Genomic DNA, 19,648 nt, shown 5'->3' on the forward strand with positions numbered 1-19,648 from the left:
CCGATGGCAGTTTTTCCCCATAAAAATAATTGGAAGGTCATTTGAAAGAATGTCACCAAATGGTCACGTCGAACTTGTCAAGAACTCGCCTATATGCCTGCATTTCAGGAAGATTTGCTGTAATAAGTTTTCTTAAGGCGACGCATAATTTTGTTACCTTTTTATTTAGTTTTTATTGTTGTTGGGGTGATGGGGTGGATGTTGAGCAATACTAGTAATCTTTGTTCCCAGATATCCAAAAATAAAGCGATCACGTCAGACATCCTTCAATATGCCTGTTTAATTACAGGATCATATCAAATGAGGTCATTATGAAACTTAATAATTCTGTCAGGTGTAAACGTTTTTACCTAGATTTTTTTCTTTTATTATTATTTTCTGTTCTGCTTTCGATACATTTGTAAGATAGGGAATAGGGCACCTATCAACAAACCAATTACGTAAAAATCAATTGCATGACATTAAACAATGGGAACACATATATAATATTTTCTATATATTATCTCCTTTGGAACTCATTTGCCTACAACCTGACAAAGAAATAAGAAACGTATGTTGCGAGAGTCAAGATTGCATATTTCTCCGTCGTATACATTTTGCGACTATATTTGGTGTAGACTGTATTTGGTGTCGAATAAAAAGTGGTGCAAAAAAAAAAAAAACACACGCACAAACACCACATACACCTTTCTGCATAGGTTGCAGAAAGCAAAAACATTCGGTTCTGGCTTCGGTAATGCGCAGCAATGTCCTCCTCCGTTGAAACACATAATCCTCTGTGAGCGTTGTGTGAGCGACGATGGACAGAAACAACCTCCTCCTCCCCCCCCCCCCCGAAAAAAGAAAGAAAGAAAGGAAAACAAAAACAAAAACGACAACTTCTTCACTGCCAGAGCATGAGATCGATGCGCGGTGACATTTTCAGAATTATAGTTTATATATAAAAAGAAAATCGAATGTAAAGCGAATTCGTCCCCGTTCGATTCAATTCAATCAAACGGAAAACCCCCGGTATAATTACCGTCCTTTCATGCATCGCTGAAATGTTGATGCAAAACGAATAACATTTCAACATTGTATTTGTTCTGCCCTATTGTGGCCAATGCCCTTATGGGCAGACTTGCAGACCATACATCATATTGACATTTTTCCATGATCCTTAGTACACTACCATAATTTTTCAGGATTACTAGGGCAGCTGAATTGAGTTCACGAAATTCCTTGATGCCCGTTCACGACAAGTAAACTCATCGGATTCTATATGTCGTATAGTGTTATATCCATGGTATCACTATCTGTGTCAAAAGGGAATCGGTTTTTTTTTCTTCTTCTTCTCATTTCTTTTTTTTTTATACTTGAATTTGTGCTTTTGTATAATACAACAGGCAAGGTATTTCAAAATGCAATTAATTGGTATACATGCTGGTTTACATTTTCTACATTTGTTATTTATTCATGTACTTGTGTATCTATGTATCTATTTAATACTTGTTTATTTTTATATTCATGTAACTCTTATTGGTTTTTAGTTTAGCGTGTGGTCGAGACCGGACGTGATCGCGCAGACCGACTTCGCCCTGGACGTTGGCGTACAACTTTTCAACGTCCTGGAAGACTTTAGCGGTTTCCAGTATCCCCTACCTAAATTAGGTGAGAAAAACAAAAACAAGCATGTTTTCGGGTTCTTTTTGCCATTTCAGATTCGATTTTCAGATAACGATGTCGTTCAGCTGTAAGCTAATTTCACAGAACGGTCCTAATGAGATGAAAATTTCAGTACTTTGTTGGTGTATAATTATTATGAATGTCAGTGAATTGTTAGTTGAAAGAGTGTCATTGAAGGAAGGTGTTGCTTATAAACAGAGAGCTAAGCTGCGATGAATTCAGTAGACATAGAGATAAAAAAAATTAATAAGATCCATATAAGTTTATACAATGGAATCACGCTATGCACGAAATTAGACAAGAAGGGTACACTTTACATCAGTATCCTTGGAATGTCTTTTCCTGATCAGTTTTGCTCCTGTCACTACACTTATTGCATCTGATTGACAAAATGCCTTATACATCGACGTAAACGAGCACCGATTATTTAGTGCTTTACCTGCAGCCATGCTGAAAATGTTAAGCTATATATTCATCGAATTTAATGGAATTGAATCTTTTAATGTCCACAAATATGACTGTGGAAATGTGCCTTCCATCAGCGTTACATAATTTACAAGAGATATACACAAATTGTTCAAAGCACAGCAAATGCATATCACACTTCATAGAACTATCAAACAAATAAAATCTTCAACTATAAGTTTCTGTAGAAAACAATAGATAATGGTTATGATATTCATAATGCATCTTACATTTATATCTTACTTAATTCGGTAGTTTATATAAATTCCATATTCATAATGTCACTATATAGGCCTATTTATGATTTCGATTTGCGTGCTTTACCTTGCCACAAGCATGTTCCAATGATTACATTCTGATTGACACTTTACACTCTGAGTTTAATGTCCATAGGTTTGTATGTGGAATTTGTGGACATTTGACTCATTGGCACAGAACGAGCTATGACAAAGATGAAAAAGTACCCTCTCTCTCTCCACTCCTGCCCCACCCCTCTCTCTTTCTTTCTCACTGTGACCCGGAAACAGATATGATTGCTCTGCCGGAGCTCATCCCTGCGGGAATGGAGAACTGGGGACTGTTGACCTATCGCGAGGATTTCATGCTCTACGACGAGCTTGAGACTCCTACAGAGAGTCTGCAGGCCCTCACCTTCGTCATCGCCCACGAACTCGGCCACCAGGTAGAGAAAGTGACATCGACACACGTTCTTCTTCTGAGAATTATTCAATTTGACGTGTTTGGTTTATGTATTATTATCATACAAGGTATCAGATTACAATGTATTCGTTAACGGTATATATTGTCCCAAAGAGCACAGCATTCATACATGTATCATACAATTACAATGTATCAATGGAAGCGAAGCAATACTAGTACATTAAACGTCCAGAAGGAAAGGCTGCCTATTAACCGGGCAAGCTTCCTTTAAAGGAGACCTCCGGATGATTTTCAGATTTTTACATTTGAACGACTATAAATTAGTTCTACTGAGGACAGAGTTTCAGAATTTGTGATAATTGGGATGAAGAATAAGAATATTTTCAAAATTTAGAACCAATTGCAATGAACAAGGATGATGACATGGCAGAGTCACCATAAGAATGCATGAGTTGGGGCTCAAGGAAGCAGAACAAAAGAAGAAAGCATGCATAGATTATACACAGGTGAACTTGCAAGCAAGCAGTATTGTAATGAAATTACACTGCTATATATGTGAACCTCCTATGTCATCATCCTTGTTCAGTGTTATTTGTTTAAGGTTTTTCAAAGTATTGTTTCTCTGCTCAAGAACCACAATAAATTCCATAAATCTATACATGGAGTTGTCGATTTATGTACTACATGATGTGAAATTATGAAAATCGTCTGGAATGTCCCTTTAAATGATTTCTGTATTCAGATCACCACCATCTAATGATATTTCCCTTTACTCATACAAGGGAACTAAACTTTCGTAACTTTTCGAGAAATATAAATGATATAAACAAGCACACACACACAGGCACGAAACACACATAAACTCCAGTAAAAACAAGAAGTCCTTGGAGGAGATATTGAATTATCACAAAAATACAAAAAAGGGCAAAAATACCATATGAATGTCCTTCTTTACAAGTACCATGATACCAGTTGTAAATAAACCTGTATTACAGCGTAGTGGATGCAATGTCAGCGCATGTTTGGAAGAAATACAGTCAAACTAGAGAGGAGATAAAAAGAAATTTACATAAGAATACGTCTGGATACGTGATAACATACGATGACAAAGCATGCTGAAGGACCCAAACAACTTCCTATCTGCTATTGAAATACAGGTATATAGAATATGCAGTTACTACATAATAAGTCTCATGTACCATGGATATACAACAGCAAGATTAAGATACAAATTATATAATTATATCAGACCTGCATATACGTATGTCGAGAAGATACAGAAATAAAGATATAGATGTTATAAAGACAGTTTGATTATCATCTGCGTTTTTGCTTTACCGTAGTGGTACAGTAATCTGGTGACTCAGGTGTTTTGGGACGAGCTGTGGTTAAAGGAATGCTTTGCCTCCATCATGGGCACCATTGCCCTGGAAGTCCTGTTCCCCGAGTGGGCAATGGTAAGCCACCATATCAACCTCTCTCCTATTTTATAGTCGACTACATGCGTACTGACACTTCCATTAAAATCTTACTCCCTTCCCCATAAATACAAGGGAGAAAATTGATGATATATCATGAAAATGCATTAGCTTTCCTAAAAGAATGGTATCATCCACGTTATGTTATAATTAAATGAAGAGAATGGTGTAACAGTTTCCCAAGTCTCCAAGTGGTGGGCGTTCACATCTCAACTCCTTTCCCTGTTTTTTTTTCTTTTTTTTAAATTCTGAACGTTACAGACTTTATTATTCATGAAAAGGGGAAGGGGAGCCAGTCGATAATTCTGGAACCATTAAGGGCCCTTACTTGCTTCTCTCTCCGTGTACTACAGTAATTTGAAATGAAGGAATTGTTAGATCCCGCAAGTATTTAAATCCATTAATGATTTAAAGATAGAAATAAGTGCCTATTCCCAGTCAATTTAATTGATTATGGCCGTAATATTGATTATACACATATATCGTGTGGTATTTTAGTGTCCCACAATGAATAGACCTGGCGTTTATCTTCATCAATTGTGACATTTTAGACAGACAAACATAACCCTGATATTGTTCAAAAAAGGAAAAGCGGAGTGAAAGTATCTTTGCAAATTTATGTCATGCAAACGTCTATGAGCGTTGTAAAGGTTAATGGTGTTTTCGCTTCCTCTTGCAGTGGGATGAGCAGTTCGTGATCAAAGAACTGCAATCTGTCATGAAACTTGACTCACATGTGACATCCCACCCCATACAACAACCCGTCCACAAGGCTGGTGACATCATGGACAATTTCGACATGATCGCCTACCAGAAGGTGAATATACTACGGTCTACTAGTTTACTTATTGGTCTATCAGCCTTTTAGTCTCGGGACCAGCCGGCTACGAAAATTCTATTCTATCTTTATAATTGCCATTATTGTTTTCGGAAAGTTTGATGGTTTTACGATAGTCTGAACATTGTAAGGAAGCAGTCTATAACAGTGTATGAAATAAACAAGAAATCTCAAAGTCATAATACAACCTCAAGAACTTAAGTAGTGAGGAAATCAAATTTAAATTTTAGTGTCAGGGCATGAAACTTCATTATGACTGAAATGCACTGTGAGAATGGTTAACTGTATTCAAGAAACATAGACAGATTTTTATTACATGTTACACGTTTTGCAGAGCCCAGCCATTCTTCGAATGCTAGAGCACAGCATCGGCTACAACGCCTTTAAAAACGGTCTGGCGGTGAGTTTTCAAGTGATTCATTAACCCTTCTTATTCTACATTGTGTCGACAGACATACGACCTTCACGCTAACTGGACGCATTAGCTCAATACGTGTTAACGCATGACAAGCTGTTGTGGGCGTGGCTGAAATGAATGGAGTACTGCTGCGGATGATTTTTTTTTTAAACTCTGTCATCAGTGATTTTCTTTCTAGTACAAATTAAGATTTTTTTTCTTACTACACTTCCACTGTAGTAGTAATTATGATAATCATTAATACTTGATTGTTATCATTAGGTTCGTTACAATTCTCTTTTCCACAGATTTCACTGTAATTATGTTATTGAAATGCTAAATACATGGATAGGAATGAAGATTTTGTTTCAAGAGATTTGATTTTATACCGCAGTAGACTGTCAAGTTTGGGTCTCTCATTGAAATCACATTATACCTATGGTTGTGATTAAGCTTCACAAAATAGGATGATGTTGTATCCATGAAAGATCTAATGCAAACTTCATTTCTGTTGAACGGGTTTGCCTTAATTTACACAGGTCTTCTTACAAAGTAAACAGTACAGCAATGCAGACGCTTGGGACATATGGAGAGCTATGTCTTCGGTAAGCCTACAAACAGTGATAGCCATTTTTTTTTTTTTTTTTTACAAGAACAGTAATCAGGGATGATAACAAAGGTGGGTTAGTTTAAGCCCTCTCTCCTTAATGCGCCTTGGCTCCATTCTTGCAGTCTCCGATTATAGAAAAGGGGGTGTTGCAAGAAAGTCAAATTGCAATCAATTGCAAAAAAAAAAAAAGTCTATTGCAAACTTTGCAATAGATAGATCTATTGCAACTTTGCAATAGCTAGATCTATTGCAACTTGCGATCAATCGCAAGTTGCAGTTGCAAAAAGGGAGCTTGCAATTACTTGCATGATGCAATTGATTTGCAATCAATTGCATCTTTCTTGCAAAAGAATTGATTGCAAATTTGCAATTAATTGCAGGATTGCAATAGATTTTGTGGAGTTGCAATTGATTGCAACTTTCTTGCAACACCCTCTACGTTTCACCAGCATAGACTGACGCCGTTTTAGTATTTGAGATCCTTTGATAATTATTGTTATTCCTTCTCTTTTTCCCCCTTTCACTGTAAGTACTTGAACCATTGTTATTATAACACCCAACATTTTAGACTTTCATTACACATTCGTGTTGGCGATTTGGGCATAATCCATACGTTGGGCATAGTACTATTAAAAGAATAATTGTGTGATATAATCGAATGTACACCTTATGACCTTTTCCATAGCTAGCCAGTACAATCAAAGAATTCCTCGACTTATCTCCACATAATAACGCAAAATGTCAACTGCATGCATGCTTGCGATTTAACTACGACACTGATGTAGCATAATGTGTGAGGCATTATCATTATATTGTACTTTAAAAGCGAAACACCAGTGCATTCTAACTGTCTGTCAGGTATCGCATGGGGAGGACAACTACGTAGATATCAGCCGTATCATGGACCCGTGGTTGGGTCAGATGGGCTACCCTGTGGTCACCGTGTCACGTGACTGTCGAGACACACCGGGCCTAGTCTGTTTTCATCAGGAACATTTTCTCCTCGATCGTGACCCCGTCAGTGAAGTGCCCGAGTCAAAATACGGGTAAAACTAACTGGCCGTCACCTTCGTCAGTGCATTATGTTGTATGTTTTAAAGTTGTACGTTTGAACTGACACTTCGAATAGAAAACTAATCAAAGAATAAAAGCAATACAATGACATTAATAGCAGTGAATCGTGAAGCCATTGAGCTCACAGGCATAAACTTTTCTTTCCTCTCCGCTTTGTGCTCTCACACGAAAGGCTTATTTCTTTCGAATGTTGGTTCTGCAACTGCCCTCCTTACTAGAATTATTTTTGCGACTTGTTGATAACACTGCACGACAGTTAAACGCAAGGTAAATACAATATACTATCTGCTGAAACAATAAAACATTATTCACTTGATATACTTACTGACCACCTGTCGGCTGTACACAATGATGTCATATCTAAACTTGAAATTTCTAATTGACTCGATATTTGCTGCAGTGTTTCTGCAATAAAACAGACATTTGTGAATATGATCATTTATTGCTGTATACTTGTGGGGCATACGTATACTTCTGTATATGCGTAATGTGTGTCAGTAAAATAATGTATTTAATTCATCATACAATTTGACGTCACACAGATACATCTGGCCCATACCTATAACTTATACGTCTGCTGCGACGGGCCATGACGTCATCCTTGAGGAGAACCACTGGCTGGACTCGAAGGCCGGTGAGAGAATTGTGTTTGCGATAATATGCACCTGCTACCTGACCTTATACTTCGTGTAATTGACTTACCTCTTATCATGTCCTTCTTCTTTTTTCTTTTACTTTTGTACGCTGATATTAATAAATGTTTTTAGAAACAAATACATTAACTATACAAATTGAATGAACTGCATGTCTCATACAGTCTATCCTCTTTTACAGTCATCTTTCTTAAATACGCTTCTGCTCAGTCATAATGCATGTCAAATACTTACGAATGCAGAATTATCGAAAGTCAATTATTATAATTTCCGCTCAAGAATATCATCATAATTTGTTTTTCCTTATCATCACCGCCATAACAATCATCACAACGATATCCTTTGACCCTAATGATAGAACAAACGGAATATGAATCAGCGGGAGAAGTTTCTGAGTTGATGATTATGATCAATCGTATTTATCTCTTTACTTTTCCCATTCCTCTCCTTTTTCCTCCTTTTCTACTTTTTTCTCGTATTTTCATTCTTCAATTCTATCTTGATTATAACAAAACATTCCCTTTGTTATCTTTAGGATTAATTTATACTCCATATCAAATTGTTCGAATACATTCTGGAGTTGTGTGAGAGAAAAAAGGAGACAATGGAAGTATGACATTCTTGCTCAGTCAAAGAAAGCGAGGGAACAAAATGAGGGGGGAGGGGGATATACCAAAACATTCCCTTTCTCTACATACATTTTGTATATGGTTCCTCCTCTGTTTTTCTAGCATATGTAGATATTTTGTCATCATTACCTGGAGAAATTTCGTTCATAATCTGAACAACTTCAATGTCCATCCGCAGGTCAAATTTCGATGCCGAATGTGCGATCTGACCAGTGGATTCTCATCAACATTAATCGCACCGGTTTCTTTCGAACAAACTACGACATCGACAACTGGCGACTGATTTGTCAACAGCTTGAAGAGGATCACAGGGTAGGTATAGTCTCTTCATTCGAAGTCATTCTTACCGAAGCGATCGTATATTCAGTGCGGTAATTTGGCTCAGTCAGCATATGATAGCTCCTTGGTCTCCCAATCAATATGACCAGCGTTGGACTCCCAAGTCATCCCCTCCATTAAGAAGCAAAACACTGCCATTCGGATAGGATATGAGATGGAGATCCCCCAGTGTCGCAACTCATGCACAACTCATGCACTCGTGATCTCATAAAGATCCCTCTTCATTCATTAATCGCTATTACATTAAGAGCAAGGTGCATAACCCGATGAAGTGGTGCGCCTCACACCCAAGTGGATCCCATTGAAGACCAAACCTATGCAGCTAATTATGAGCCATCAATCCATCTTCTCAGATGGCAAAATAAAACAGTCAACTTACAAACTAAGCATGGCCACTGGTCCGCATGTATGATTTTGAAATTAATCCTATACAAGGCATTCATCACACAATAGGCATACTTATCAGATTCAAGTTCATCATTAAGGTAAATTGGTTATGTGGACAAACGATCACGTCAACTCTTCTGACAAGTTTTGGCAAATCCTCTATCTTCCTCTGTTCGTTATCTACTGAAGATGTCAAAGTATTCCTCACATCAGTAACTACAGCGATGATGCGTTGACAACCGTTTGAAAGGCACTGTCTTAAAATCCAGCAGTTTTATGAAAATATCAAAACACTACATGTCATCGCTTCTTCATATTACGATGGGTGTTTCTGATAGAGATGTATCATTAATATCGTAATGGAAAACAGTAAATGCGAATGCATAAATCATGAATGTGAAAAGGATTGTACCGACAAAGCGGGAAACGTATTCATTATCACAATTTTCGTCATCAATGTTGCACTCATTGTTTGTCGTATCGCATTCTTGTTTAGAGAATTTCACCGGCAAGTCGAGCGGTCCTAATCGACGACGTCTTCAGCCTCGCCACGGAAGGTCGAGTGAACCTTTCACTAGCGCTCGACCTCACGAGGTACCTCAAGTTCGAGACAGACTACGTGCCATGGAAGGGCGCCCTCGTGACCTTCGCCTACGTGGATACCATGCTGCGAACCAATCCGGTTTATGGCATATTTAAGGTATGCAATAAAAGGTGACACGACATTTTTGCTCCTGCAACAATTGCTCCGGTCTTATTTTCTTCAAGGACTTAAGATTAGAGGGTTGTGATAGGGTTTTAGGTTTAGTTTGATGAGAGGATTAGGATTAGGGTTTTTGCTTGTAACCGGGTAGAATGATGTTCGGTTTAGCGTGCATAATCATGGCAGCATTATTGTCGCAGGAGCAAATGTCATGGAACCGCAACAAAATAGTGTTTTTCACATTGTTTGAGCTGCTTTAGTAATAGGTACCATATCCACACTGAAGAGTGCGACTGAAATATTTTTCTTACTTTTGAGCAATCTGCAGCAGGTGGTTTAATTGGACTTGAGGTCCGGGATCTGTTCTACGCGACATTATAAGAAAGCACTGAAAACACTATGCAGCGAAATCTGAACAAGGGACCAACAGCTTGTAATCCCCCTCGATGGACTTGGCAATAACATTGTACAATGAATGCCCTTGCTAAGTGCCATGACCACTGCTGTCAAGGCGCCCATATGTCATCAAATTAGATAATTTCAGGGACGTAGGTAGTAGGCCGTACATGAGAATGACTGCTTTACAGATGAACATAGGTCGGTGTATTGTTTATGTAATGAAAAGAACATCAACTGTACGCCAAGAAAAACATGCACTCACAGAAACTGTCTCCAAACCCTTGAAGATTGCATTCACTTCCTTTATATATATAATATATATATATATATATATATATATATATATATATATATTTTTTTTTTTTTTTTTTTAAAGAGACATATCTTTGTGTGTGAGAGAGTACTTACTGTATGTGCACACCGAGAAGATTAGGACGATGATATGGGTAAGTCGCAAGGCGTCTGCCTTCCGATCCAAGGGTACCAGGTTCGATTCCCGAGTCTCACTGAGAAATGTTGTGTGTAAGCTTACCGTTCCCTCTAGTAAGAGGCAAAACACTCTGCCCCTTGGATATTAAATGGAGGTCCCGTCTCTGAGTCAGCCACGAGTCGCGCACGTAAAAGATCCCAATTCATTCATTCATCGCAAAGAGCAGGGTGCCAACCCGGTGAAGTGGTCCCCCTATCCACCTACACAAGAAAACGGGCGAATGAAACCGACCCTTCCTGGTTCGTCCCAGGTGACTAGCAACAGTCAGCAAACGGTACCAACCAGGCAAATTGTGCCATATGCTTGAATGAATGAATGGAAAATGAATGAATGAGAAGATTGAATGGGGTTCATCACTTGCGTCAACTATAAGCACTCGGAAAGGCTGCTCCAGTCAGCATGACATAACGTTCTGGGCCTTCCACGATCCGAATGTTTCTACATCTTTCTTGCTTACTATAATGATGAGGGAGTATATGAAGTCACACTTTTGACTACAACCCTCACTGTGTATTAAACCAAACTACACTTTTGTCGCCAGGAATACTTGCTGTCCCAGGCCAAGACTGTGTATGATTTCGTCGGATGGAACAACACAGGCCCTCATCAGGAAAAGTGAGTCTCCATCAAAATTTGACGAACTCCTTTACTGCTGCAGCTACTGTTGAGGGAAGGGTAAATAACTATGAGTAAAAGCGACCTAAAGTTTCCACATACATCAATCTAATAAAGTCGTGATCTGTGCTTCATTCTATCATCTTTTTAGAAAGCTACAGATAAAATGAAAAGAAGATGAAAAGATGAGGATGAAAAGGAAGAAAGGAGGCAGAAGATGAAGTAGAAAAGAAGAAACAAACTATCGATCGAACGAGTAAAAAAGGATGGAAACTTGTATCATTTTGATTTCGAAAAATTGTGCATGTTCTGAGTAGTCACATTTCGTCATTCCAATGGCTCGTATAATATTCGTTTTGTTTAATGAGTGTGCGTGCGTGTGTTTTGTGTGAATATGTGCTCAGCAGATTGCCTTCACCCGCCCCACGCAGATGTTTGTACATTCTTAACTTTCTCAAGTAACGTGATCATGTCATCATAGGTTACTGCGTGTGGTGATTCTGCAACAAATGTGTGCCTATGGACATCAAGGATGTATTGAAATGGTGCAAGAGCTATTTGAAAACGCCACCAGTGGTCAAACGTAAGTATCCAGATACAGGATGATATTACTCCAGGCATTTCTTGTCATAGGTATTTTATCTCTTTTCGCTTGCTCTTCATGGTGAGTAACTTAAGATGTTGAATTGAATGGTGTAATACAGTCTCCTGAAATATTAAAGATTGACATGGTTGACATTCTATGAGCACTGCAGTCCGAAATACCGTACAAAGATTAAAATAATGGTATTGTGGTTACAAATGAAATGGCTGCTAATAGCGTTTCTTGCTAACACGCGTAAAAAACCCATGCATAACAGAATAACTGTTTTCTCCGTCGCTCTTGCAGAACTTATACGAACTTGTACAGCTGTACTACACATAGGCCTATTAAGTACTAATTGAAACAATGAGACTTCTGAAGATGGTATCCACCTCTCTTACGCTACAGGATCCCTCCTGACTTCAGAAGTTTTGTTTACAGTGCCCGAGTGGCTAGTGGTGGTATAGGGACTTGGGAGTCAACATGGAGCCAGTATAAGAGCAGTACGGCGGCAGAAGCGAAGAACTTCCTATCGGCGCTGTCGGCAACCGGGGAGCCGTGGCTTATTAACAGGTGGGATCTATAGAGTTCAGCAATGGGTGCATGGGTGGTGACGTATATAAGGCGCAAACCATATAAGGCATAATGCATAAGGCATAAGGCCGAAATGTGGTGTTGAAATAGTTATCTTCTCTTTTTTAAACACTTTTCTTTGGCCATCTTGTTTTATTTTGATTTGATTGTTTGTTTGCTGCACTAGCCGGCCTTAACGCGAAGATGTTAGCCATTAGGCGTTCATAGTTGCAGTGGGTTAAACATTACCGAGCAAAATAAGTTCCGAAGTTGGAAGCAAGACGTTCTTCTTTTTTCTTTGTATTGAGATAAGATCAAAGTAAGAGCCATGAATGAAGACTATACCTTACTTGGATCTGTGATAAGTATCACTTGGGATATCTAAAAGCGGCTGTAAGCCTCTGTGCTATTCCATTTGCTCTGATAATGAATCTCTCTTCTGTTGTCGCTTACGGCAAGCAGACCTACTTTTCCTGAGCTTGCCCTGTAAGCTTAGGGCGATAAATCCAATTAAAACAGCCATTTACATGCAGCCTACTTTGCTTTATTCTCTCTTAGTGCGTATGCACTATGTGAATCTGCAGCCATTACCTCTGTTTGCTTGTATCGCTTTAAAGATTTCTTCTATATCTTCTTCTCCCTGCATCATTTATGCCATTGTAATTTTAATGTTCAGAAACATATCAAGCGTAGTAATCTTTGCATAAGAGCATTGATCATTGTGGGCGAACTCCACGAAAATTGGCTCATAGCATCTTGAAAAGATACAGACAATACTAGTCAAAATAAAACTAAATGTTGAACTTCATGGGGTCATTCAAGATGGAAAATTAATTAACAAGGAGTCAGAACAGGAAAACTTTTATACAAATTTGAAGATACTTCGACAGGCTTTTCTCTTGTCCTTTCCCTTATATCTGTACGAAATGCAACTTAAGTTTGAGGGGAAGTCAGCAGATATCAGCCAATTTCTATATTTCTATCTTTACGGTCTTTCCATAATATTTACAATATTGTATGACATCGATTAACTCTCCTTACAGGCTACTGGCACGCACACTGGATCAAGAACAACTCTCGGTAACCGATGCCGTGAGTGTATTCCAGTACGTTTCGAAGAACCCGATTGGAGGGTACCTGGCGTGGAACTTTTTCAGGGACCAATGGGAATTCTTGAGGGACAGGTGGGTGGGGGCACTTTGTTCACCAAAGAGCTGATTGGTGGGAGGAAAAGAGAAAAAAGGCATTTCTTATATCTATAGTTCACTTAAAGGTCTTAAAGGTAGCCTCTTCAGTGTTATCATCACTGCTCTTCCAGAAGGCCCTGCCACCATCGTGAACCCAGCGCTGCTAGGTAGCCCTTGCGGGTAAAATCAGCTGAGGGATCACATCATTGTAAACTCTAGGATTATTGTGGTTAAAACATCTGGGGATTTCTACACTAGCAGAATTTGAACTGATCTATTACAGTTCAAGAGACTAAGCCAAATCTATCCTAACGTTTTCATGTCCATGGGCGAAGTGATCTCTTCTTTTTGACGTCTGGGACACAAGTACTATTGTCGTAATACGATGTTGTGTGAAACCTTGTTCGTATCAACTATATAGTATTGAAGATAAACATCTAATACGTGTTTAAGATAGTGTAACTATGTAGCCTACTTCTACTTCATTATTATAACTATAGGCCTCGTGACAAGAATAAACTGATACTCTATATAGAAGCAGATCGAAATGCATATCTGCATATCAAAACTTTTTTTTTTCCATTTTTTTAAGACCACTCGATCTTGCTCAAGGACTTCAGAAAAGATTAGACCAGTTTAACTCTTGTAATACCTGTTGCGCTCTGTTTCTAGGTACGGTTCGGGATTGTTTCAGATGAACGACATCATCACGGCAGTGACTGAATGGTTCAACACTCCGAACCAACTTGAAGAGGTAGGCTTCTTGAGATAGGCTTCTACGCAAAGTTATGGCCTTGTTCGTATCCTATGTGACAATGACACTCCAGCAGCAGATAGAGGAGAGGACTGAAGTGAACCCGATGTATAATCTCTGATACCACGCACTCTTTAATTGGGAAAACTGTCAAGGTTGCTTAGGTTGTTCTTTTGGCTCTTCTGTTAAAAAAAAAGGAAAAAAAATCTGTCGTTGAAACACTGGCTTCATCGTTAACGAATTCTTGGGTGAGACAACCAATGAGAAATCAAGGAACGAAACACTAATGATGTACACCATCAAAAACTGACCACTTTGTGCCCCGGATGCCTCAATGGTTCGTAGACAGCACAACAGAGTCTAAAAGCATAAATGGTTTTACTTGTATATCGCTATCTGGGTCTATCTTGTGAAGAACCTACAAGTGGGCTTTGATGGGGAAAAAATTCCCAGTCGCGAGAGAATCGAACTCATTCATTTTTTTTTTTCGGAGCATCATTCCAGTTTCCAGCTAGTCTCAGAAACTTCTTCACGACGTCTCCTTTAGCGTTGCGGCAAAGTTGAGATGACTGATTTTTTTTTTCATGACTTCACAGAGACATCTCCTCCAGTGAGATTGGCCCTTAAGGGAAACTTTTGCGAACAAAACATGCGAAGATTGTAAAGAAATACTGAAACGGTCTATTGACAAAAACAGAGTCAAGGGTATTGAAGTCAAATCCCAGCACATTTCTGTTCGTTTCTTGAACAAAAGAATTTATTTTTGAAAAAGTGAATGGATATGGACTATAGGGAATGGATGACAGAGAACAAAAACATGGTACCATTGTAGTCAATTCCTCATCCCGAAAAGCAAGCAAACAAGAAAGGAAGGAATTTAGGAAGCAAACAAACAGACAAACAAGAGAGTAACAATAAGCGTAAGAAAGATAAAGGAACGGATATGAACGTTTCGTGTCTTGTTTAGTCACAGCACTTTGCAGAAAAACAGTGTCAATTTGATTAGAAAAGTGCTATTTCCGTGGTTTCTCTTTTCAGCTTGAGGTGTTTATATCCAGCAAGAGAGAAGACCTGAAAAACTTGGCAGGGGCAAGCAGCTTCCAGCAGGCAGTCGACACCACAAAGGCTAACATCCGGTGGATGGCAAAGAATTATGGCCAGATCAAGGAGTGGTTGGAGGAGTGGAAAGCCGGAACGTCTTGAGGGAGACTACTCTACAATTATCTTGCTCGTATGCTAATTTATTGATTAGGAAAAAAAAAAGAGTCTTGCACACAACGTTTGAACATGAAGATCTCACTAGGAACGGAGTGTGCGTCGTCAACTTCAAGAGCTGGGCGAAAAGGAAGAAATTTTGATTGGTGTAACCAAAGTAACCAGCGCCAAAGGCAAACATGACATAATCAGCCGCATTGGTTTGACAAGGTCAATATCCAAAGTTTTTTTTTCTTTTTGCTTTTTTAAGAACACCACCAACTTTGCCCTTAAACAGAACATCTCATTCACAAATCATGCAAATTAGCATGATTCGTTATCTTGTGATCGCGGGTAATTTTTGGTTGTTACGTTTATCTATTTTTCTTCTTGTCATACTGTTTTACTAATCTTGTTTTGTGAGCCTCCGTTTCTTCTAAAAAGAAAAACTTCATTGCCATATGTTTATGAACTTTACAGCATTACCTTCACTTTCAGAAGAGCATACATGCTCTAGCCCAAGCATGATTAAAGGAAAAAAGATAACTTCATCTCTTGATAGCAGTACTCGCATATTTGGCAGCAGAAAACGCACATTGGGGTATTAAATGGAAATTCTACTGTGGGTGATTGTAGCGCAGGTTCTCTTTGCTTTTCGAGGTACCTGACCGACGGCCCAATCCAAATTCACTCATCCCCCCCCCCCCCCCCGAAAAAAAAAAAGAATTAATGAATAAATAGATGAGGAAATGATGGAAAAGTTTTCAAAAACGGCACCAAAACATAAACCAATGCTGGCAAAAGTATTGACTAATAGAGTAATTGGCAGTGAATAAACTTCGAAAAAGAAAAACACGCGTGTTTGCATTCTCGAATGAGGCATGATATCGCGCAGAAAGTGGTAACGGACATCAGATATATCAATAAAGATAAATTTACAAACAACGTCTACACCATAAAAATGGAGAATGAAATGAAATGGCATTGTGTCAAAGGTCAAGTGGGCGTGTCGGTTTATCTCTGAAGCATTCAAAGCAGGTTTGACAAAGTCTGTCTGTAGCCATAAAGTTTGCCTTGCATCTACAAAAACCAGCACTTCATATAATGAGCATGCTACATGACAACACATAATGAGACCCGGTGGCGAGGGGATACTATAGACTGGGAAAGCTGGCCCGGCTTGAATAGTCGGTGTAATTCGGAAATCTCCGTTAGGCAATGTGTACAGCTTTATCACTGATTTCTATGTGTAGTACACACACAGCCGAGCAATCTCGACTGGATCCGAATGGATCCGACTGTTACCGATGAGTGTACTCTTCGACGCATAATAACAATCGCTGACAGGCTCTATTCGTGGTTTTCAAATGTACCCTGGTTCAATATGTCCAACCATGTAAGTACACACACAACCGAGCAATCTCGACTGGATCCGACTGGATCCGACTGTTACCGATAAGTGTACTCTCTGATGCATATCATAATCGCTGACAGGTTCTATTCGTGGTTTTCAGATGTACCCTGGTTCAATAGAACCATCACGTACATCGAAGCGTATATACACTTATCGGAAACCGTCGGATCCAATCGAGATTGTATGGCTGTGTGTGCACCTACATAGAGATCAGTAATAAAGTTGTAACACAATGCGTTACGGGGATACTGGAAATATATGAGAATTATTAATGAAAAAAAAAAATCATACAACTTATCGTTGAGGATTGAGCAACTTATGAGATTACCTTTCAAGAGAAGTTCACTGTCGTAACACCGAGTCGCAAGTACATAATTGAGATCTGACAGTTTGGACGATGAGTTATATAATATATATTTATAGCAAGTTTTGCGATTTTGTTTAGATTTTGCCTGTTTTGAGATACAGTCCGGGTGATGAAATTGTGAGCAGTCAACAAATAGGACAGTGTCTTTGAATTGGTGGGTTTTTTTTTCATTGTCTTTGTTTTGTTTGTATATTGTTTCTTGTTGTTGTTGTGTTTGTCCCAAATCTTTACTTGGGCTTTATCACACATTTTCCCCATGGCACGTATATATATTTACATGGGAGACTTAAAAGCATTGAAGGATGGCGTACTATGGATAGATGATAATTATATTAACATTTGTAACAGTTTGTATTTTCATATTGATGTGTCGTATATACAGTGTACAAGTAATCGTTTGAATAGTCCTATTTTGTCAATTTGTATGTACTGGATACCTTTGATAGTACATGTATTGTAAAAGAGTATTGAATCTTGCAAAATGATATTATTAAGCATCGAAATGTGATTATTGAAGAAAAAAACAAAACCCCCCGAAACACATGGTTATGGACACTGAGAGAGGTATTTGCTTACGTTTGCTTGATGTATAATATGTTTCACTGTATATGAAATGCATACGCATGACAACATTATGCAAAATAATGTACTTACACAGCATATCAATGGGCTTATGGGTATATCAAGTGCAGCACGTAATGTGCACTCTATGTTTACACTTGAGTATCAGTCTTACAATCAAGTGCATGTATACTCTGCACGCACACGTTTGGAAAGTTTTGGCACAAATTAGGTGTAAAAAGAAAGTAGTCCGTGTAATAATGCATGTGTGGATACATATAAATTACACTGGTATCAGTAAGTATGGTGGCACTCAAGTACATTGGATAGTATCTTGTACAAACCTAAAAGAGAAGAAGAAAAAGAAGAAAAAGAAAAAACAACAACTAATGGCGCAGTAGGCAACGTTTCCTTTCAGGTTCTCCGTCCGTTCTTCAGTTGCTATCAGAATGATCTATTTTAATGACGTAATTTTTATTCCATTTATTTAATGACTGTGTTTGCGCTTAGGTCAAAATTACTAATTTAGTAATTACTAATTTTGAGCTATGAATGTTTCACTCTACTCCCCCCAAAAAAGGAAGACATCATGGACACACTCTAGACCTAATAGGTACATAGCCAGATAAAACTTAGCACCTCTTTTATACTGACAAGTCAGTTTGGAAAAAAAACCTCAGAACGATAGTATTTGATGTGTATTACTGACATTAGTAGCGAGTGCACAGAGAACACTGTGAATTCTTAATCTCACTTACAGTACTTTGAAATTCCAGTGTGTAGATCATGAATACATGCATTTTTTTGGTATTATTTTGAAGAAAGGAATACACAGCCTATGCCTAAATAGTCTAAAGTCAAGATTACAGCTTTTGGTGATTGTAAACACAGTTTGCATCAAAGACTGTTGGTTATTAAATTAATTTCTTTGTCTTAGAGAAGAGCAAAAGAGCAACAAAGCAGAGTACTAGTAGTAGAAACTGAAACCAGTTTGTACCTGTTAGTCTTGCTTAATGGTACAACTGTATCTAATGAAACAATGTACAAGACATATGAAAAGAATGACTTACTGAAAACGCTTTTCAGCCCATAAAAGAAAAAGGCAAGAAACAATGATATTTGACAAGTAATTATGGAAGGCACACACTTCCACACATTTTATTTAAATAAGTGGAAAACTCATGAATCATTAATAAAGTAAGGTGAAGGTGGCACTATCAACAAAAAAAAATATTTCTCACACAAATGTGTGTCACATGTATAAGCTATCCACACAAACAGGTGAATTTGGAAAAAAAACAACAAAGAAAAACATATATCCATATGCACATTCATGAATCATTTGGAAAAGTCTACAATAAATATTGCAAAAGACTGGACTTTTGAGGGTCCCACCCTCCCTAACTGTTCTGAGAAGACTCCTCATAGCATACACCTGTTTTAAACACAGTATGCCACTGTGTACACTTGTTAAATGTTATGTACTTTGAATCAGTGATTATGGTGTGGTACTAGCCTCTAATGCTCCCATTATTATGATAATCATCATCATCATCATCATCATAATCATTTTTTTTTTTATTATCATGTTATCATTATTAGTGTCATAAACA

At 38.2% G+C, this 19,648-nt stretch overlaps 1 protein-coding gene across 1 annotated transcript in view; it reads left to right on the top strand.

The window, feature by feature from the left end:
* The window catches only part of LOC140242342 (aminopeptidase N-like), a 59,395-nt gene extending 43,693 nt beyond the window's left edge, over positions 1-15,702 (top strand). Inside the window, exons 3-18 of the mRNA XM_072322078.1 lie at positions 1,530-1,650; positions 2,658-2,812; positions 4,134-4,247; positions 4,948-5,085; positions 5,441-5,506; positions 6,043-6,108; positions 6,972-7,159; positions 7,730-7,821; positions 8,648-8,781; positions 9,692-9,895; positions 11,329-11,402; positions 11,884-11,985; positions 12,394-12,558; positions 13,602-13,742; positions 14,418-14,499; positions 15,538-15,702. Coding sequence (XP_072178179.1) covers positions 1,530-1,650; positions 2,658-2,812; positions 4,134-4,247; positions 4,948-5,085; positions 5,441-5,506; positions 6,043-6,108; positions 6,972-7,159; positions 7,730-7,821; positions 8,648-8,781; positions 9,692-9,895; positions 11,329-11,402; positions 11,884-11,985; positions 12,394-12,558; positions 13,602-13,742; positions 14,418-14,499; positions 15,538-15,702 — 2,007 coding nt within the window. The remainder of the gene's footprint in view (positions 1-1,529; positions 1,651-2,657; positions 2,813-4,133; positions 4,248-4,947; positions 5,086-5,440; positions 5,507-6,042; positions 6,109-6,971; positions 7,160-7,729; positions 7,822-8,647; positions 8,782-9,691; positions 9,896-11,328; positions 11,403-11,883; positions 11,986-12,393; positions 12,559-13,601; positions 13,743-14,417; positions 14,500-15,537) is intronic.
* The last annotated feature ends 3,946 nt before the right edge of the window (positions 15,703-19,648 follow it).

The sequence above is a fragment of the Diadema setosum genome, chromosome 19 (genome assembly GCF_964275005.1).
Source record: "Diadema setosum chromosome 19, eeDiaSeto1, whole genome shotgun sequence".
Lineage (NCBI taxonomy): Eukaryota > Metazoa > Echinodermata > Echinoidea > Diadematoida > Diadematidae > Diadema > Diadema setosum.